Genomic DNA, 22808 nt, shown 5'->3' with positions numbered 1-22808 from the left:
TGTTGCTAACGCTGCGCTCCTGTGGCCGCAGGTACATTTGGGAAAGCGGCTTGGTGTCCGGCACAGGATCACAGCGCCGTCATCCTCCATGAGAACCCGTACGCAGCTCTACACACAGAGGAGGAGCTCACGCACACACACTCACACGCGCACAGCAGTGTTTACGAGCAGCCCTTTGACAGCCGGACGATAGACAGCAATCACACAGCACTGGGCTCCTAGCACACGCTCGCTCCACCAAAGAAACCCCTCTACCTCACAGAGAGCTGAATGTAAATGAGCAACGCTTGTACAGAGAAACTCTATATATGCCTTTTATACAGATCTATATTTTGTAAATGAATCGTGTACATATGACCCCTCTGGTGTAAATGTAGAGCGTCAGCGCTATAGTGAAGCCGCTGGTCTGGTGATGAGGTTTATTCAGCTTTGGCTTTTGCTTGGAGCAAGTAAAGCACCGTTTGCACAAACTATAGTACGCAATAAACACTCCATGAGCTGCTACACACTCGCGTCATCTTCAGTCTGTGTTGAATGAAGTGTAGGCTGGATGTTATTATTTTCTGAAGCCGTCTGAACTTATTGCACTTGATTTAATATCTTTATCATGTGATCTACAACATCTTCTAATGGGTAAAACCTGAATTTCTGCTTGTCGTTGTTTTCAGTAAAGGCTTGAAAACAAATGCAGAAAACACACATTATTATACATGATTTCTTCACATTTTATATTTGTAAAGGGTTTATTTTTAATGACAAGGTGCATGAGTTATGTATGGAGGACTGCTGGGATACCTTAGTAATAAAAAAACAATAGTATGCTTTAAACGGTGGCACGGTGGGTAGCACAATCGCCTTCACTGCAGGAAGGTCACTGGTTCGAGCATCGGCTGGGTCAGTGTGGAGTTTGCATGTTCTCCCTGTGTTCGCGTAGGTTTTCTCCGGGTGTTCCGGTTTCCCCCAGTCCAAACACATGGTACAGGTGAATTGGGTAGGCTAAATTGTCCATAGTGTATGTGTGTTAATGAGTGTGTATGGTTGTTTCCCAGTGATGGGTTGCGGTCGGAAGGGCATCTGCTGCGTAAAACATATGCTGGATAAGTTGGCGGTTCAGTCCACTGTGGTGTCCCTAGATCAATAAAGGGACTGAGCTGAAAAGAAAGTGAATGTATGAATTATGCTTTATAATCAATACAGTTGATCTTGATTTCTCTAGCGCTTTTACACTATAGATAGTGTGGCAGCAGCTGAACACTGAAGTTCTAGTAAACTGAAGCTGTGTCAGTCCAGTGTTCAGTTCAGTTCAGTGTGGTTTAATCTTTACTGCTGAGAGTCCAAACACTGAAGAGCAAATCCATCCATGCGCAGCTCCACAAGTCCCAAACCAAGCAAGCCAGTGACAACAGCGGAGGAACAAACTTCACCAATTGACCAAAGTGAAGGTAAAACCAGGCTCAGTTGGCCACGACCATTTCTCCTCTGGCCAAACTTCTTGTGCAGAGCTGCAGTCTAGGCACTGGAGGACGCTGGACGTCCATTGTGGAGAGGCTGCAGGTGTGAGTAGGGCACCGGCGGGTGTTCAGACTGGTCCACAGGATCAATGCAGAGACTCGTCTGTCACTGGGGTCTTTCAGGAATCAATCTCATGCGCTCCACTCCTCTATGACCACCACAGTATCTCCTCAGGGTACGGCCTGGTCCAGGATTATAGAGACCTCTGGAAGTCCTCTATGGTTGGTATCATCTCTTCACAGGTCTTAATATGTATTAATTAGATTAAAGACCTTTACTATTTCTGTGGGAGTGCAGTGGCTGGTGTTGAAATATGTCTGTCATGTCGTGTTTGGTGCAGACATAATTTATGTCGCTGGAATCTTCGCTTGTAGTTAAGAGACGGTGTAATGTAGTCAGAATAGCCTGAGCGGCTGATTCAGCCGGCTGCTGTCGTGTACAATTGAAGTCAATATTATTCCCCCTCCTGTGAATTTAATCTTTCTCAAATATTCCTCAAATGATGTTTCTCAGATTCAGGAATTTCTCTCAGTATTTCCTCTAATATGTTTTCTTCTGGAGAAAGTCTTATTTGTTTTATTTCAGCTAGAATAAAAGCGGTTTTTAATAGTTTTAAAGCCATTTTAAGGTCAATATTATTATCCCCTTCAGCAATATTAGTGTTGGATTGTCTCCAGAACAAACCACTGTTATACAATGACTTGCCTAATTACCCTAACTTTACCCTAATTAACCTAACTTTACCCTAATTACTCTAGTGAAGCCTTTAAATGTCACTTTAAGCTGAATACTAGTGTCTTGTAGAATATCTAGACTAATATTATGTGCTGTCATCATGATGAAGAGAAATCAGTTATTAGAAATGAGTTATTAACACTATTATATTTAGAAAGGTTAAACAGAAATTGGGTTAAACCTGTTCATTAGGAATGAGGTCTAATAGTTCTGAAGTGTCTATCTCTGCAGCAGGTACAGTATGAGATGGTCTTTACAGTGTGTGATGTGAACACAACAGCAGTGTGTTGATCAAAGCGTCTGCAGACGACAAGCGTTTCGTTTCAAGCGCAGCCAACAAAGGGTTTCCTGGCAACAACAGAACAACTGGAATTCCGGAATAATTCCTCCACTTTGATTTTGGCTCCAGTGGAACGAGACAGGAAATCAACTATTTCTCAGACCACCGGCGGGTTTTCCCTGATCACTGACCCCGGATCAGCTCGGACCAGGCAGAGCCCATGCGTTTCTCATGGCTGTGTCTTATCTCGCTGCCAGACACGGAGGATTTCAGAGGCCATTTGTGCTCATTGTTGCCAGATGTGGCAGATGTTGATCATCGCTGAGCTCACTGCACTCCTCAATCTGGAGCAACTAGTTCAGCTTCAAGATGGAAATCAATGAGGGCGACCTGTAGACCAGGGCTATCCTTAACTTTTTAGCATGCGACTCCCAAAATAAGACTTGACTTCAGACCCTCACTATCCTCGGAGGTGGTTTTAAATATATAAACATTACATGCAACAGTGCACACACACACACACACACACACACACACACACACACACGCACACACCAATAGGCCTGTGTACTCATGAAAAATCACACTTTACAATAAGGTTTCATTAGTTACGTTAACATGAACTAATTAAGAACAATACTTGATAATAGCATGCATTTGGATTTTATTAATGCATTCGTAAATGTTGAACTATGATTAATAAAACATTAACGAATGCATTAATAACATCCAAATGCATGCTTATTAACATGAACTAACAATAAAAGACTTCATGAATAAATACTGTAATAAACGTAATGTTCATTGTTTGTTAATGCATATAAGCATATTGTAAAGTGTTACCCATGAACATATTGACAACACAACACATCTTTAAGCATCATTTATTCATTGGTTTTATTTAGTATTAACCTAATGAGACTGGTGGGCACAATGTTTACATGCTGCCGACTGATAATCAACAGTAAAGATGACAAATCTTCCTCTTAATCCCAACAAGGAAACTCAGCAGCAATCAAGAATGCCTGGTTAAATGCTGTCATGGCTTTGCGGTCAATAAATGTGATTATAATGGAAGTCAATGGGGCAAAAACAGACATCAACATAACCAAAGAGCAGACAATTTACCCAAAATCAGATAATAAAATAAGATGTGTCAGCACAAATCATTCCATTTGCTGAAACAGAGAAAGTTAAGACTCAAAATCACCACAAAAGTGGATGAAAACGACCCAACAGCAGACAGGGGTTAAAATCGGGACTTTTACAAATTTTGAAAGTGGTTATCATCCCATACCTAGTGTCTTAATAGATAAGATATTAAAAAGGGGAGGAGTCATGTTGGATTGTGGGCGTGTTTGTTTTAGCGCTAGAGTTATTTTAAGATGGAAACTGCAGCTTTAAACACTCAAACTCTCTCTCTCACACACACACACACACTCACTCAAACTGTCTCTCTCTCACACACACACACACACAGAGTGGAGGAATGTGGTGAAGTGGAAAACACCTGGAAACCGAACACTCTGGACTCGCTGCACACAGACTAAACACAGACACTTTCACACATTAGCTCTGGATCCTGTGTTTATTAGTAGTTACTCAAACTAGTACTATCTGATCAAACACATCAACGTGTGCTAGATCATCACTACATTACACCATATATATATATATATATATATAAAATTAAGAAGGAAATAGTCCAAAAAACAATACAAATTGAGTCAATTCAATTTGAGTCATTTGATTCAGTGATTCATTCATAAACACAGTCATTTAGTAAATGAATCGATTCAGTCAATGAATCAACGACTCACTTGTTCAGTCAGTTTGATAAGTATAATCTAATTCTTCTTCTATAGCATTAATCTGAGCATGTAATAAAGTGCATTTGTTTATAATAAGCCTTTGCTAAAGTCTGAATCGAAGCAAAGCTCAAACATGATTAAATAAAGCAAAGAACTACAATCCCATGAAGCATTGCACTCGACGTCAAATTACTAACAGTGGACAGATATAAAACTGCTCATTTAAAGTCGTCAGTGGTGTATAATCATATTTTACAGGCGTTTATTAGCGGAATATGCAAATATATTTAAATATTAAGATTGGATAATGATAAAATAATTAGCCTTCAAAGCAGTGGGTGGAGCTAAAAGTCTGTTTGGGCTCTCTTTACTCAGTGTGACTCTGATTGGTGGATTTTCTGCACAGCATCATGGGTAATGTAGTTTTCTACTTCTATTAAACATATTTATTTAAAAAATGTAAATGATTTGTCTTTAACAGTTTATCACGGCTGGTGTGTGTGTGTGGGGGGGAGAGAGTGTATGTATGCAGTCATGTGTGTGTGCATCTGTGTGTGTGCTGGTTTTTCTGTCCTCCAGAGACTCGGCCCACCCAGAAGAGACACACAGGCGGTGTTTTATGGGCTCACAGACGGCTCTCTGTTGGTTTAGCGGAGCTCAGCCAACTCACATATACTGTCACACACACACACACACACACACGCAGCGGATTGCTCTCGTCCCGCGTCCAAGCCAAATTAACACCATCCAAGAAGAAACGAGACTCCAGAAATAAGAGAGTCAATATGCAGCTGATGTTGAGAGCTCTGATGTGTTCCAGACGCTCTTGCAGAAACACACACACACACACACACACTCCTCATCTGCTCACACACTGATCACCATACTAGTCTAACATAACTACCTGACTAGTGGTGATGCTTGAGGAGTAATGCTTAGTAAAGTGTTCTAATGTAGTCCACATGATGCAGGGTCTACCAGAATAGTGTCCTACAGAGACCTTAGTGTGTGTGTGTGTGTGTGTGTGTGTGTGTGTGTGTGTGCGCGTGCGTGCGTGCGTGCGTGCGTGTGTGTGTGTGTGTGTGTGTGTGTGTGTTCCTGCAGAGACTCGGTGACTGTTATTACTCTAATGGTTTAATAATGCTGCTTTTCTGGACTGCAGTGTGTGTTTTCTGCTGTTGTGAACACACACACACACACACACACACACAGGTGGACGCTTCGCTCGTAAACAGCACAAAAGCAGCAACACTAAAGCGCTGCAGTTTTATTGACTACGACTAATATATTTAAACTGTGTATATATGTAATATATTCATATTTAATCATTATTTTCTTGTTTATTTTTGTCTTTATTATTTAAAGCAGATGATGAGGGATGTGCTGTTGTTGTGCAGTGTCACGTGCAGAGAGCAGATCACACACACACACACACACACACACACACACACACACACACACATCTGCATTTTCCATCAGCAGCGCTTCATGACATTTTACAGGGGTTTGAGGAACGAGTGGAAGAACTGTAAAGCATTCACACACACACACACACACACACACACTCAACAGCAGTCACAACACACTGAAGAACACAAACACCTCCATCTTCATCATCATCTTTATCATTATCTTCATCATCATTATCATTATAATTGTCCTTTTCATCTTCATCATCATCTTTATCATCATCTTCATTATATTCATTCCATCATCATCATTACTTATCATCATTATAGTCATAATAATCTTTATCTTCATCATCATCATCATCATCTCCATCACCATCTTCATTATCATCGTCATAATAATCTTTATCATCTCCATCATCTTCATCATCATCATCATTATATTCATTTTATCACCATCTTCATCATCATCATCATAATTATCTTTATCATCTCTATTATCTTCATCTTCCTCATCATCTTCCTCATTTCCTCATCTGATATTTCCTTCATCTGACGCTGTTTTGTGACCTTTTTGTTGTCTCGTGTGTGTGTGTTTCTGTGTTTTATTGTATTTTCTTCACACACACACACAGTTCTCTCATCTTATTGGCTAAACAAAGAAACTCACTGTGCAGACTCCGCCCCCAATCACAGGCCCCGCCCCCTGTAGAATGATCAAATAGACAAAAATCAAAGGCAGGTGAGTGTGCTCTGATGTTCATTGGAAAGTGAAGATAGAGTTAGCTGCTGAGTGAGTCAATAATTCTCAACAAATTCACTCAGTTACCTTTTATAGATTAATTTTACTACCAATTTTACCAATCAACAAATCAATGTAACACTTTTTTTTAGCCTTTTTTCTTCTCGTTATTTAAAAATCCTCCTTTGAGTTGCTGTTTTCAAAGCTTTATATTTATATACATTAATGTCAGAAACACGGTAAACAAAGCGCTTATCAATGATCCTGCAGCGCCGCCTGCTGGACACACACACACACTCCTCTGACGTCATCACCAACAGGAGGCAACAAACATTTGGAAACGGACACAGATCTTTCATGCAACCTGATTAATATTGTGATTTTACTTTCTCTCTCTCTTCATTGCTGTTTATTAATATTTTATAATATGCTTTTTCCTCACTTGATTCAGTATTGCGTCAATCATCTTAAATGTTATTTATTTGTGCATCTTTAATTGATGTATTAATGATTGTTTTACTGTTTTCCCTCCCTTGAATGAGTTAATATCACTATGTAGTGCTTGACCTTCCCAGACCCTGACCAGTGTTCTTGACTTGTGTTCGTCCTGATCATTAAAACAACAGCACACAATAATGATGCACTCAGATAATAATGAACATTCACACACCTTCTGGCCTGTGATGTGCTGCTGTTTGTAGATGAGTGTGTGTGTGTGTGTGTGTGTGGTTGTTGACTTCTCGTAGTGCACTCATCAGTGTGTTTACTGCCTCTGACCTTTGACCTCTGTGTTGTTAATGAGTTTCTGATGAAGGTGAAGAAGATCTTCACTCCCGCATCATGAGCCTCCTGCTGATCTGAGGTCAGCTCATTATCACACACACTGAAACACTCACACAAATACTCACAGACAGACACACACACATAGACACTCACACACAGACATATATATTATATTCATCATTCATTTTCTTTTCAGCTCAGTCCCTTAATTAATCCGGGGTCACCACAGCGGAATGAACCGTCAACTTATCCAACATAGGTTTTACGCAGCGGATGCCCTTCCAGCTGCAACCCAGCGGTCTTCTTGTTGTGAGGTGAATGTGCTACCCACCGCGCCACCGCATCGCCCTGTATTATATTATTCATTCATTCATTTTCTTTTCAGCTCAGTCCCTTTATTAATCAGGGGTCGCCACAGCGGAATGAACCACCAACTTATCCAGCATTTGTTTTATGCAGCGGATGCCCTTCCAGCTGCAACCCATCACTGGGAAACACCCAAACACACTCATTCACACACACATACACTACGGACAATTTTAGCGTACCCAATTCCCCTATAGCGCATGTGTTTGGACTGTGGGGAAAACCGGAGCACCCGGAGGAAACCCACGCCAACACAGAGAGAACATGCAAACTGCACACAGAAACGCCAACTGACCCAGCCGAGGCTCAAACCAGCGACCTTCTTGCTGTGAGGCGACAGCACTACCTGCGCCACTGCATTGGCCCTATATTATATTATATTATATTATATTATATTATATTATATTATATTATATTATATTATATTATATTATATTATATTATTTTTCTGTCAGTTATTTAGTGTTTAATGCTGTACAGCGCACAGTATTAGATTTTCTGTAATTCGCAAATTTCACCACAGGAGGGCGCATTGTCTCAGTTCGCTAAAATCCAATGTATATTTAATATTTTTATTTATTTAATTGATTTTTGCTTATTCTGACGTAATTTTTATTTGTAATATTTTTATATATTGTTTTAGTTTAGCTTAATTAAGTTCCGTAGAATCTACTACATATTTAACATATTTCTATAAATTATTTTTTATTTTAATATATTTAATTATATCATAGTATATTTTATTATTTAATTTATTTAATTTATTGTTTAATTTAATTTATTATTTTATTAAAATGCTGTACATTGTTAGTTTTATGTAGTTTAAACTTCTACTAACTTCGTGCGTGTGTAATCAGTGTGAATGACCAGCAGCTGTGGGTGAAATCAGAGTCCGGAGTGTTTTCAGCTGTAGACGGACAGCAGCAGACATTTATACACGTTATTAATATAATACACTTACCTTTTTTACATGTAAAATCGCCTCTAGATGTTAGATACAGAAATTAGAATATACTCAAGGTTTTATACACCTCACCTCACATTTTATTTGTTGCAATATTGTTATTTTAGTTCATTTCTGTTGTCAGTATTTGGCATAAACAAAGAAATCCGAAGACTGCCGTCAAACACCGACGAAGAGGAAGAAGAAAAGCAGGTAATAATACAACTTTAAATACAAATTTGATAAGATTAAACATGAGATTAAACTATTTAAGGCCTTAAAAGAAGATACAAAAGCTTAACAGTTCACGCGGAAAGGAATACTGTGGTAAAGTAATAGTAAACATGGTGTTCTTGAAGCATACGATGGTAAAGTATTGAATTAAGCTGTTGTTGATCGACAGTTGCTATAGTAACAACTAGTGATGTAAACAAATGACGCAATACTGTAATTTCCCATAATTCAGTCTTTATTAATTTAATTTGGCCTTAAATACTCTACTGGAGTCTTGTTTTGTACTTCAATAGTATAAAGGATGCATTGTAAATGTTCTGTCATGCTTTGTGTCCAATATGCTTGGATATAAATGGAGATGAAACAAAACTGCTGTAGCTTACACCTGCCCTTAACGAAACGGGACATGTCTCCTTATGTAGATTTATTAATGACCAATTATAGATTCTTAATTATATATTTAATATGGTTTCTTTATTTAGTTTTTGTTATGTTAGTTTAATATTATTTTTGCTTATTCTGTTTTATCTTATATATAATTTTTAATGTCTGATTCCGTTTATTAGAATCTACTATATATTCAAATGTTTTATTTAATACATTTTTATTATATTATTTATAGATTATTCAGTTATTTAGTGATAATGCTGTACATGGTTTGCTTTTCTGTAACTCGCGAATTTCACCACAGGAGGGCGCATTTTCTCTACATTCACTAAAATACATTCTGTATTTAATATTTTTATTCAATTAATTTTTGTTTATTCTGTTGTATTCTATTTTATTTATAATATTTTTAAATATTTATATTAGCTTAGTATAACTAAATGTTAACTAATCTACTATATATTGAATATTTTTTTCTTCAATTAGTTTTTATTTTATCATTAACTTAATATTATTATTTTTTTCTGTCAGATATTTTGTGTTTAATGCTGTACAGTATTTGTTTTTCTGTAATTTGCAAATTTTAATAATGTTATTAAATTGAGTTTTTGCTTATTCTGTCATATTGTATTTTATTTAAATATATATTATTGTAGATTTTATTTTTACTAAAATTCCCTATATTTAATTTTTTTCTATTAATTAACGTGTGTTATTATATGTTTTCTGTCAGTTATTTAGTGATAATGCTGCACATGGTTTGCTTTTCTGTAACTCGCGAATTTCACCACAGGAGGGCGCATTTTCTCTAAATTCACTACAAATATATTTTATATGTAATCTTTCATTCAATTAATTAGTTAATTAATATATTATTGTATTGCATTTTATTAATTATGTTATATTATTTTTGTTATTATATTAATTATTTGTTACTATATTATAATTGCATTTTTTTCCAAATTCACTTGAATTAATTGGATATTATATGTATTGATTTAGATAATTCTTACATATAATAACTAAACAAAAAATAAATATTCTAAATGATTTTAGATATTATTTCTTATACATTTATATTATTTCAAACGACTAAAATGTCACTAAAAATCCCTTTTGTGAAACTGTTGAATTTTCAACATCAGAAGTGGACAGAGCAGAGATCAACATCCCATAATGCAATTCACCACTGCAAATAAACTAAATAAGGAAACTGCACAGATATTTTACAGTGTAGTTCAGAGTTATACATTATATGCTGCATATTCATGAGCAAAATGTGTGGAGTCTAATCAATGATTAGAGCGATATGACATTTATCAATATTCAGATTTACTGTAATAATACACGTTAATATGCCCAGCAGTTCATATCTGTCTGTCAACCCTGCCTTTCTTTCTCCTACCATTGTCTCCTGCTATCATCCCATTTAAGTATTTCCCATGTTATTAATCTTTCTATGAAAAGTGAAATGCCCGTGCACACAGAGCCCATCTCAAATGAGATTTAATTACAAGAGCTGTTCAAGAGAATTATGGAATATTAAAACAGCTGCAATTACTTTCTTTCCATTAAAGCTGTGCGTCGATCATCGCCCTTCACATGCAACCCCTGAATCAGTGAATGCATGTATTAGTGCTGTCTGAAGGACGTGCTCTGTAGTTATTCATTCATTCATTCATTTTCTTTTCAGCTTAGTCCCTATATTAATCTGGGGTCGCCACAGCGGAATGAACCGCCAACTTATCCAGCATTTGTTATATGCAGTGGATGCCCTTCCAGCTGCAACCCATCACTGGGAAACACCTATACACACTCATTCACACACACATACACTACGGACAATTTAGCTTACCCAATTCCCCTATAGCGCATGTGTTTGGACTGTGGGGGAAACCGGAGCACCCGGAGTGCTCTGAACACTGCTCCCAGATCAGCTTCTGTGCGCCCCATTTAGAGGAGCGAAAGTGGACACTTCTGGATTTCCAAGAGTTCAGCTACAGCGCCCCCTGCTGCTGGAATCAGCTTCCAGAAATGATCAATAGTATCTGGATGCAGCCTTTATGATGCAAGCTGAGATTGCGTTTCTCAGCGATGCAATGTCAGACAGAGTGCACTCAATGGAGCTAGTGACATCACTGTGAGGGGTGGGGTTAGGTTGCAGATGTGCTCCAACATTAGGCACATTCACATCAAGACTGAACACACATCTGTTTAGCTGTGCCTTTACTGAATGAGCACTGTGCTGCGGCCCACAGATCGCACTATTATGTCTTTCTTTTCTTTTACATTCTTTTACAACCTTTTTAACACATTTAAATCTGTTTTTGATCACTTTTATTCCTATTTATGTAAAGCACTTTGAATTACTATCGTGTATGAAATGTGCTATGTCAATAGACTTGCCTTTGCTAGTGTAATGGTGTGGGGGAGATTTTCTTGGCACACTTGGTACCAACTGAGTATTGTGTCAACGCCACAGCCTACCTGAGACTGGTTTCTTGAACATGACAATGAGTTCACTGTACTCAAATGGCCTCCACAGTCACCAGATCTCAATCTAATAGAGCACCTTTGGGATGTGGTGGAACGGGAGATTGGCATCATGGATGTGCAGCAGACAAATCTGCAGCAACTGTGTGATGCTATCATGTCAATATGGAGCAAAATCTCTGAGGAATATTTCCAGTAGCTTGTTGAATCTCTGACATGAAGGATTAAGGCAGTTCTGAAGGCAAAAGGGGGTCCGACCCGGTACTAGTAGTGTACCTAATAAAGTGGCCGCTGAGTGTGTACTTGTGCATTCTACTGTTTGTTTCTTTGCAATAACACTCCCAAACACTAGCTGGCACTGGGGTTTATATATATATATATGTTTTATTTAAAGAACTGCGTATAACATTTTGCAATAATAATCCATATGCGTGCCAGAGGGGTGAGTATAAACGACATACAAAATGTGCACGTGCAATACTGAATCTCTAGGCTGGTTTATACTCGACACGTCTGCAGGTTCGCTTCAGTGTGGAGAATCAATATAACATTCCTGACTGACAAACACAAGTGAGCTGGAATAATCCACACAAACTCTTCTTTATTAAACATGACACGTGTCTGAGGCACAGAGAAATTAGTCTATTAAAAGGTGCAGTGATTGTAATTATTATTATTGAGCTTGTTCTTCATGATGGTTGATCAAACCTGAGTTTACAGTAAATAGTCACGCCTGCTCCTCATCACTGATGCTCTATGTGGAATTATAATCTAGTTTTGAGGAAATTGATTGCAATAATAATGATCTGATGAACAGTTGTGGGGTGGCACGGTGGCTTAGTGGTTAGCGCTGTGGTGTCTCAGCAAGAAGGTCTCTGGTTTGAGTCCCGGTCAGTTGGCATTCCTGTGTGGAGTTTGCATGTTCTCCCTGTGTTGGTGTGGGTTTCCTCCGGGAGCTCCGGTTTCAGTCCAAACACATGCGCTATAGGGGAATTGATCAACTAAACTGGCCGTAGTGTGTGTGAATGAGTGTGTATGGGTGTTTCCCAGTACTGGGTTGCAGCTGGAAGAACATCCGCTGCGTAAAACATATGCTGGATTAGTTGGCGGTTGACCTCTGAAATAGAGACTAAGCTGAGGGGAAATGAATGAATGAATGAACAGCTGTAATGCAGTTTAGCTTTATTTATTATGCTTTTAATAATTGTGATTAAGAATAATTCCGGCCAACAGGTGCCATCTCATCTGCATATTTAAATAACTTAAAACCTAGATCCAGGATTTAAGTATTTAAGTTATTAAAATATGCAGATAATATGGCACCTGTTGACTAAAACAGGAGCAGAAGGAGATCCCTGGTACTATAGTTATATAAATTTGCTTTAAAATTGGTGTAAAAGGAGTCCACTGGAGATCAACTTTAATAAAACCAAGGAGATGATGATCAGCAGAAATAAAGTAGTCCTGAGTCAAGGGTTGAAACCGCTGGTCTGTGGGAATATAAATGTATGTGTATATATATATATATATATATATATAATCAACGACTCCTCTATTATAACATGAGAATGCATGAGTGTTTATGAAAGTGCAGAGCTTCTATGACTGCTCACTGATGCTGCGCTGTGTTGTCAGTGAATGCAGTTGTCTGTGTTGCTCCACACAGGTTTGCGTTTCTCCAGAAAGGCCCGGATGCCCTCCTGACCGTCCCGCAGCCTCAGGTTGTCCAGCATGGCGGCGCCGGCGGTGCTGTAGGCGGCGTCCCGGCTCTGGTTCATCTGTGTGTTGAAGATCCGCTTTCCCAGAGCTACAACCGGCCGGCTGGACTCACACACGCGGCGGGCGATGGCCAGAGTCTCGTCCTCCAGACGCTCCTCGCTGAACACAGCACTGAGCAGCCCGTGCTGGAGCGCCTGCTGAGCTGATAGAGGACGTCCCGTCAGCAGCATCTGCATGGCGATCTGCACACACACACACACACACACACACACACACACCAGTACTGTCACATTATTATTCATTCATTCATATTATTTTCAGCTTAGTCCCTTTATTAATTAGGGGTCACCACAGTGGAATGAACCACCAACTATTCCAGCTTATGTTTTACACAGCAAATGCCCTTCCAGCTGCAACCCATCACTGTGAAACACCCATACACACTCATTCACTACACCCAATTCCCCTATAGCGCATGGGTTTGGACTCGGGGAAACCGAAGCACCCGGAGGAAACCCACGCCAACACGGGGAGAACATGCAAACTCCACACAGAAATGACCCAGCCGGGGCTCAAACCAGCGACCTTCTTGCTGTGAGGCGATTGTGCTACCCACTGCGCCACCGTGACGCCCCATATCATTATTGTGCATGTGTGATGTTTGTGCATGTTTAATAAGAACTCATCATTTGTCAGTGTGTGGATGACCTCTGACCTTCCTGGGCACTGTGCGTCCGATGGCCACCGCCGGCGTGGAGCAGAAAAGCCCCACATTGACTCCAGGAGTGGCGAATGTTGATTTCTCCGACGCGACAGCAACGTCACAGCTGGCCACCAGCTGACAACCTGCAGCCGTCGCCACGCCGTTCACCATGGCAATGACCGGCACCGGCAGATCCTGGATCAGCATCATGATCTGCAGACGAGCAGAACATCAGCATCAGGCTGAAGCGCAGCAGAAACACACACACACACACACACACACACTGACCTCAGAACAGCTGTGGAAAACACGCCGCTGGAGATCTGAACCCTCAGCTGAACTCAGCTCCTGCAGGTCATGACCAGAGGAGAACACTGGGCCCACCGCTGCACACACACATACACAGGTAAGAGATACACACACACACACACACACAAACACATATTCAGAGATACACACAGACAAATACAGGTAATCACAAATATACAGAGATGTACACAAAAGATATACAAACACATGCATATACATACATATAAATGGAGATACACACACATATACGGAGATACATACATACATACACAAACACACACATGCAAAGATACACACACATACAGAGATATACAACAACATATGCATATACAGAGATGCACAAACCAACCAAAAAATACACACACACACACACGCACACACAGATACACATATACATACAAAGAGAAAGACAAAGAGTTAGCAAACAGGAGTGTGTCACTGAGCTCATGTTTCTCTCTCACACACACACACACACACTCTGACACACTTGCCTGATATGATAATGACGCGCAGCTCGGGATTGTCGGCGTCTGTCAGGATGTTTTCTCTCAGAGACTCCAGCATCTGCAGAGACAGAGCGTTTCTCTTCCTCGGGTTATTCAGGATAATCCTCCTACACACACACACACACACACACACTGCATTAAGATGGACTTATTTGTTCATTAATGCTTCAAATACATGACTTCCTAATTACATCAATTACACAAATCGATCATCTTTTTTTAGTATTATTGTTAATTTATATTGTTATATTATATTATTATATTGTTAGTATTATAATTAAATATTTATTATTATTATTATTATATCATAAAATCATTTTTTTGCCCGATTGTAACTTAAAACTCTAGAATAGGAATTAGCTGAGATGTGTATTATATGGTTTATTATAAAAACAATTAAGTAATAATTATCATAACTATTTTATTGTACTTGTTTACGTTTTTACTGTTATATTAACAACATTGAGAATCTATTGTTGTACTTGTCAAATGTATATTTTTACAATAAAATCAAACGATATATGGTGTATTAATAATAATACGAATAATTTTTATATGATGATGATGATTTATTGAACAATACTAAAGTTATTAATACTAGTACAGTTTTTGTTACTAGTGTGGAGGTTGAAGTGTACTTCTGTTTACTACAGTGTTCAGAGTGTGATTTGAGTGTATGAACCTCTCCACACACCGTGATGATCATTTATAATCTAGTAATCATCTGACAGATAAACCAACAATCACAGCCAATACTGTATTCAACAGCAGCAGTGCTGTCTCTGAGTGGACTGGAGCTTTCCAGACCTGATTCCGCCCTGCTGCTCTGTGAGGGTCAGAGATGAAGAGTCTCCGCTCATCTTCATCCTCATTTTCATCATCACACCTCTGCACTTCAGCAGCTGTGAAAATCCCCGCAAAATCATCTTTATTTACAGCTGAGAGACTAGAAAAGCGCAAGGTAAAGCGGCAACACCGGATGTGCCGTTCAGCAGCACTGCTACAAAATAAAAGTCTGTAATTTCAAAGTGAGAAGTCTGAAACGTATTTTCATGCTGCTGTAGTAAATATTTTACAATAACGAAAGCGTTATTTTTTGCATATTAAGCTAGGCTAAATGAGTGATTAACTTTAAATAACTCTGGAAAGATTATTTACTCGTCTGTTAGAAACTGAAGTGCAGTTTACACTATCCAAGTGTAATTTTGTATTGTTTTATGTTTTAACTGGGCTTTAGATAATGTCTCTCACAAGTTATATCTCATATAAGAACATGAATTTACAATAACATTTTTGTATTCTTATTAAGAATGCTATAATGCGTGTGTTTCTCCTCCTGGCCGCTGGAGGCGCTGGTGTAATGGCGTCGCTCGAGAAGCTCATGCAGCAGCGCGAGTTACAAAATTCAAACTGAAGCTTCACACGACAATAACATCTGCAAAACAACCATTTACTGCAGAAATATTAACCGTTTATGCATTGAGAGTCATATAACGTAAGTAACTTTTCCTCCTTATAAACTAAATAAAACAACATCTGTTTTGTTGAAATAGCGTTAGTGTTTATGTTGGACTCGATAGCTCAAAATAAAACAGCATTATTTAATATAAATGCATTATATCATTTAAATAAATAATTTAAAATGGCGTCAAGTGCGGTATGATCACCTATTCTTTGATGTATATATTTTTTATAAGTATATCATGTCATTTTTACATAAATATCTCCGTTATGCTGAATGACAATAAAACATATTAGCCATATTCAGATATCAATTTTCATTAAGTTATTTCAAAATATTAATGTAGATCATTTAACTGCATTTATAGCTGTTTTAGTTTAAAAGAAATATAGACACCCTAATTGGTATTTTTGTCTTTGGTGTAGAATTTATTTGATTATTTATTGATTTATTAACACACACACACACACACACACACACACACACACACATATATATATATATATATATATATATATATATATATATATATATATATATATATATATATATATATATATATATATATATGCAAATATTAATTAAATGTAAAAATATTGCAATACTGACACGCAAAATGTTTAATACAATGTGGAGTAATTTATATTTGCTATATTTTAATATTTGTTTATATATTATGTTATGTCTCAGCTGATGGGAGTCTCTGAGCTGTGGTCTATCCTGGAGCCGGTGCGTCAGTCGGTCTCGCTTTACAGTCTGTCTGGAAAGACGCTCGCTGTGGATCTCAGTCTGTGGGTCTGTGAGGCTCAGCATGTGCAGGGCATGATGGGAAGGGTCACAAAGCCGCATCTCAGGTGAGTCTGAAATCTCAACTGTAGATCCATTATGAACTGTTAGTTACTGATTACAAATTACACAACAAGATTTGTAATTGGTAATAAAATACTATACATTTATGGTAATGTAATCCAAAAGTAGTCCGATTACATTTAGACTATTTTTCTGATAATTTTAGGCCATACCAGATGTATGGTAAAGTACAGTAGACGTTTATGGTAGTGTAATCTGACTACTTTGGATTACATTTAGATTACTTTTCTGCTAATTTGATATCATACCATTCAAAGACATTTATGGAGATGTAATCCAAGTACTTTTGGATAAAATTTAGATTACTTTTGTGCCAACACTAATTTGATGTCACATACAGTATGCATGGTGTGGTAAAGTATGGTAGACATTTATAGAGATGTAATCTGAGTACTTTTTGGATTACATTTAGATTACTTTTCTGCTAATTTGATGTCATGCCACACATATGGTAGACATTTATGGTAACATAATCTGACTACTTTTAGATTACTTTTCTGCTAAGTTGATCTCATACCATTCGTATGGTAGGTATTTATGGTAGTGTAATTTTTTTCTGCTTATCTGAGGTCATACTATGCCTATGGTGAAGTATGATAGACATTATGGTAATGTAATCAGACTACTTTTGGATTACATTTAGATTACTTTGCTGCTAATTTGATGTCATGCCATACATATGGTAGACATTTATGGTACAGTTATCTGACTACTTTTGGATTACATTTAGATTACTTTTGTGCTAACACTAATTTGATGTCACATACAGTATGTATGGTAAGTGTGGTAGACATTTATAGAGATGTAATTTGAGTAATTTTTGGATTACATTTAGATTACTTTTCTGCTAATTTGATATCATACTATGCCTATGGTAAAAGTATGATAAACATTATGATAATGTAATCGGACTCCTTTTGGATTACATTTAGATTACTTTTCTGCTAAGTTGATCTCATACCATTCGTATGGTAAAGGATGGTAGGCATTTATGGTAGTGTAATCTGACTACTTTTGGATCAGATTTAGATTACTTTTGTGCTATCATATACAGTATGCATGATATGGTAAGTATGGTAGACATTTATGGAGATGTAATCAGAGTACTTTTTGGATTACATTTAGATTACTTTTGTGCTAACCCTTATTTGACGTCACGTATGTTAAAGCAGGATAATCTTGTGCTATTCTGACAGATAGAAATAAAAATTTCTTCATCGTTTCTGATCAACCGCTTGTTTAAAGTGGACAGTTAATACTTCGCAAAACACACACTAAGTGAAGTTTCACAAACTAATTTCAAGAGGAGCATGTGATATGATTGATCGCGGCTGGTCTCTCATCTGTAATCATTAGTAAGCCAATCAGATCATTCCAAACTCACTATAAATAGCCTGACTAGCAGTACTCCCTCATCTTCATATTTTGAAGAATCAAAATTGATCGACCAGGCGGGAGCCCTTTCGCTCAATTATCTCCGAGCTCAGGGTTTTCTCTCGGGACAGCAAACCTTGAATAGATCTCGCTTTAATACTAAACAACACTAAACCACATTTAATGAGTTTAAGACATTCTCTTCAGATTAAACACATTTAGAAAACAGCAACATTACACAAAACTTGAACATTCACAGCAACATCACTGCAATGTCAAATATTTCATCTGAAAACACTCGAAGTGAAAAACAGCAGACAATAAAACATTATGAACATATACACGTGCAGGAGAACGAACTGTGATTGTGTAAATAATATGTAAACCATCAAAAAGTGACTGTAGTCTGTGAGTATTGTAAAAAGTAGTTTACAGTATTTACAAGTGCTTGATTTTTATAGTCCAGATTCCATATAATCCTTTAATACTCAGCTCTGTATGTACACTGTGTGTGTGTGTGTGTGTGTGTGTGTGTGTGTGTGTGTGTGTGTGCGTGTGTGTGTGTGTTTCAGGAATCTGTTCTTCCGCGTGTCTTCGCTCACACTGATGGGTGTGAAGCTGGTGTTTGTCATGGAGGGAGAAGCTCCTAAAATAAAAGCTGAGACCATGAGCAAACGCACTGAGATGAGATTCGGCAGTACGAAAGCCAAGAGCATCCCGAAACCAGCTAAAAACACCAACCGAGGCCGATTCAACGCTGTTCTCAGAGAGGTGTGTGTGTGATTTTGTGTCTGTGTGTGTATTTTTGTGTATTTGTATGTGTGTGTGTGCGTTTACTGAGCTTATTTCAGACACCCAGTTACATTTTGCTTTAAAGATTATAGCAATGACCCTAAAACAGAGCCCTGTGGGACGCCACAAAATACTTCAAAATAAAAGACATCCAAAATACAATTAAATACCACAAAAATCTTGGCAAAATATATGAATTTAACACAGAAAAAGAAAATAATTAATTAACAAAATGAATTAATACTTGCTTTAATATTAGAGAAAAATGTATAAATAATAAACAAGCAATGTTACCACATCGCTAGCATACGTTGTCTCCTTGAACTGTCCTTTGAATACTGCTGTCTGTCTGCAGTGTGCGCAGATGCTGGACTGTCTGGGCATCCCTTGGGTGACGGCAGCAGGAGAAGCGGAGGCCATGTGTGCGTTCCTGGACTCGCAGGGGCTCGTGGACGGATGCATCACTAATGACGGAGACGCCTTTCTGTATGGCGCTCGCACCGTCTACAGGAACTTCAACATGACCACAAAGGTTTGTTCTCCATATTAACTCTGTTTTTATGTACATTTATGGATAACACCTTCGTTTGGTGGCAAGTAGCCGTGTAATAAGCAGGATAATGTACATCCAGGGGGTGGTTATAAGAGAATAAACCCTTCAGACTTCTGCAATAGCTTCTGATAAACCTGTCAGGTTGATAAACCGTGCTTTATGTCTTACATATTGACCAGATAATGTGTGCTCTTGTAGGATCCGCAGGTGGACTGCTATCAGTCGAGTCGAGCTCAGGAGGAGCTCGGGCTGTGCAGAGAGACGCTCGTGGGTCTGGCTGTCCTGCTGGGCTGCGATTACATGCCCAAGGTACAAACGGAGGAACGTCATGAACTGATGCGCGGCTGTTTCGAGTAATAATGCTGTGCTCTTGTGTGTGTTTGTGCTCCTGCAGGGCATCGCTGGAGTCGGAAAAGAGCAAACGCTGAAGCTCATTCACAGCCTCAGGGGACAGACTCTCCTTCAGAAGTATGAACTTGTAGTGCTACAGATATATAGTAATTGATAATGAGTTATTAGACAATAATGCACAACTAGTGTGGTGATGCGAAGAGGAGTGGCTGTTAAACCCTGGGTGTGCATTATTTTCTAATAATTCAATGGCCTGGAGTGTGTTATTGCTCATCTCCTCTGGTCTCCAGCACCGCTGCTGAATCCACTGTTGAGATGTTGGGTTTGAGAGTGTATTAGTCAGGTGTTTGTCTGTGTGTAGCACTAGTGTCCTCCACATCTCCTCCTGTTGTGTTCTGATGTGATTTCAGACTGTTGTAGCTGTGAAATAACTCTAACCATTCAGCGGAGTGATATGGAGCTGTAATGCGCTCTAAACCTGCCGGAACTACTTTAGCAGTGCCTTTATCTGACAGTAACCAAACGCCTTAGAATGATCACCAGCCAATCAGAATCAAGCATTTAACTTAAATAAACAAAAACAAATTAATCCAAAGCTCTATGAAACTGAACTTGAACTGAAAACACTGTAGATGTCAATGTAACATGAATATAAAGTGATCTGTTGGTTGGTTTGGTGTTGTTTACGTTCTGCTCAGTGGTGTGTGTGTGTGTGTGTGTGTGTGTGTGTGTGTGTGTGTGTGTTTCTGCAGGTTCAGTGAGTGGAGCTCGGGTGCTTCTGGTGACTCTGAGCTGCAGATGAAGAAAGTCACACACTGTCTGGTGTGTCGACACCCAGGTAAGTGAGATCAGTCACAGCATATCACTTTTATATATGAAACTATGATTCAGCTTAAAGTGCAATTTAAATGCGTTAATTAGGGTAAAGTTAGGGTAATTAGGGTAAAGTTAGGGTAATTAGGCAAGTCATTGTATAACAGTGGTTTGTTCTGGAGACAATCCAAAACTAATATTACTAATATAAGGGGCTAATAATATTGACCTTTAAATGGCTTTAAAACTATTAAAAACTGCTTTTATTCTAGCTGAAATAAAACAAATAAGACTTTCTCCAGAAGAAAAAACACTACAGGAAATACTGTGAAAGATTTATTACTCTGTTAAACATAATTCGGGAAATATTTGTTAATGAATAAATAATGCACAGAAGGGCTAAATTATTATTTATTATATTACATGTTATACTATGCAAATTGTGCCAAAGTAGCTTTACAAATAAAAGAAATGTAATGCTTTATAATAATACTCTATGAGTTATAGTTAAAGGACTCATGATGTGAGGAACCTAAATTTATTTCATCTTTTGAGATCTTCGAACTCATAGCGGTAAAGGATCCTGCTCAGAGCTCAACACTTTGTGGTTCCTCTAAAATCAGCTTATGTTGAAGACAGTCCGACTAAACCACAGCTTCTGGAATCTTCTACTCTATGATGTCATAGGGTGAATAAGCTCCGCCCACACAGAAGGGCCATGGCCGCTTTAGCACCACTACCTGTTTAGCTCTGTTAAAATGCAAAACAGTCAGCCAATCACAGCAGTGGGCGTTTACTTCTGAGTCAACAATTGACCACGCCCACTCAAACAGAGCGTGGGTCCAAAACAGCTCAGAAAATAGTTATAGATATAATAAATGATGATGTTTTTGATTACATTATAAGGGCACCTCAGAGAACAGTACAAGATAATAATCAAATGTAATTGCTTAGTTAAATAGTATAGCAACTAGTTTCTTTATAGTAGGTGTGTGTGTGTGTGTGTTTTCAGGCTCTGCTAAAGCTCACGAGCGCAGTGGGTGCGTTTTCTGTGTGAGCGAGCGCTTCTGTTCACCGCAGGATTATGACTCTCAGTGTCCCTGTGACTGGCATCAGATGCAAGCCTCGCGCCAGGCCTCATCCCTTGAAAACAACATCAGAAAGTACAGTAACACGAGCAGCTACGGCTGGGACACATGATTAGACCTGTCACCATATCTGTTTTTTTTTTTGTTGTAGAATATATTGCACCAAATATACTGTGATAAACAATATTACTGTCATTTTCCATTGATTATATAATGCCAGAATAACAACATAATATCATCACAGAGCAAGTACACTCTTCCATCATATTTTATTCTTAAGAATATTTCATTTAATTATAGTCATTTTAACTATTTAATAATCAGGCATTCAGAATGTGAAAACCATAGACTGTAAAATATATGGACGTAGTGTCCGTGACGTCACCCATAGGTTTCTGAAGAGCGCAAATGAAGCTACGAGTAAGCGTGTCCAACCGTAGCCATTTCGTTCGCGCGTCATCGCAACAACCAGGGTATACAAAACAAGGGCCAAGAGGCGGAGCTACAGACGCCTGCTAGCATTTTGCTTAGATGGGCTTTACTTTGGGAGAAACGCTTGATACTTTATTACCT

At 38.4% G+C, this 22808-nt stretch overlaps 3 protein-coding genes across 3 annotated transcripts in view; 2 read left to right on the top strand and 1 right to left on the bottom strand.

Annotated features, from left to right (window-relative positions):
• The window catches only part of lrig3 (leucine-rich repeats and immunoglobulin-like domains 3), a 42131-nt gene extending 41625 nt beyond the window's left edge, over positions 1–506 (top strand). Inside the window, exon 19 of the mRNA XM_056456298.1 lies at positions 32–506. Within this exon, the coding sequence (XP_056312273.1) occupies positions 32–222 (191 nt within the window). The 3' untranslated portion in view covers positions 223–506. The remainder of the gene's footprint in view (positions 1–31) is intronic.
• A 12342-nt stretch (positions 507–12848) lies between these two features.
• Positions 12849–15925, bottom strand: echdc3 (enoyl CoA hydratase domain containing 3). The gene is made up of 5 exons (XM_056456297.1): positions 15740–15925; positions 14918–15039; positions 14406–14503; positions 14130–14330; positions 12849–13656 (listed from the first exon to the last, which is right to left on the bottom strand). Exons 1-5 carry the CDS (start codon positions 15856–15858, stop codon positions 13327–13329), a joined length of 870 nt encoding a protein of 289 aa, XP_056312272.1. The 5' UTR covers positions 15859–15925; the 3' UTR covers positions 12849–13326.
• Positions 15926–16336: 411 nt separating this feature from the next.
• LOC130222623 (flap endonuclease GEN homolog 1) overlaps positions 16337–22808 on the top strand; it is a 14881-nt gene continuing 8409 nt past the window's right edge. Inside the window, exons 1-8 of the mRNA XM_056455160.1 lie at positions 16337–16427; positions 17085–17248; positions 19211–19409; positions 19786–19962; positions 20182–20292; positions 20378–20451; positions 21087–21172; positions 22160–22310. Of these exons, the coding sequence (XP_056311135.1) occupies positions 17088–17248; positions 19211–19409; positions 19786–19962; positions 20182–20292; positions 20378–20451; positions 21087–21172; positions 22160–22310 (959 nt within the window). The 5' untranslated portion in view covers positions 16337–16427; positions 17085–17087. The remainder of the gene's footprint in view (positions 16428–17084; positions 17249–19210; positions 19410–19785; positions 19963–20181; positions 20293–20377; positions 20452–21086; positions 21173–22159; positions 22311–22808) is intronic.

Source organism: Danio aesculapii, chromosome 4 (genome assembly GCF_903798145.1).
Source record: "Danio aesculapii chromosome 4, fDanAes4.1, whole genome shotgun sequence".
Lineage (NCBI taxonomy): Eukaryota > Metazoa > Chordata > Actinopteri > Cypriniformes > Danionidae > Danio > Danio aesculapii.
The sequence above is the reverse complement of the archived record's forward strand: the minus strand, read 5'-3'. Positions and strand labels throughout refer to the sequence as shown.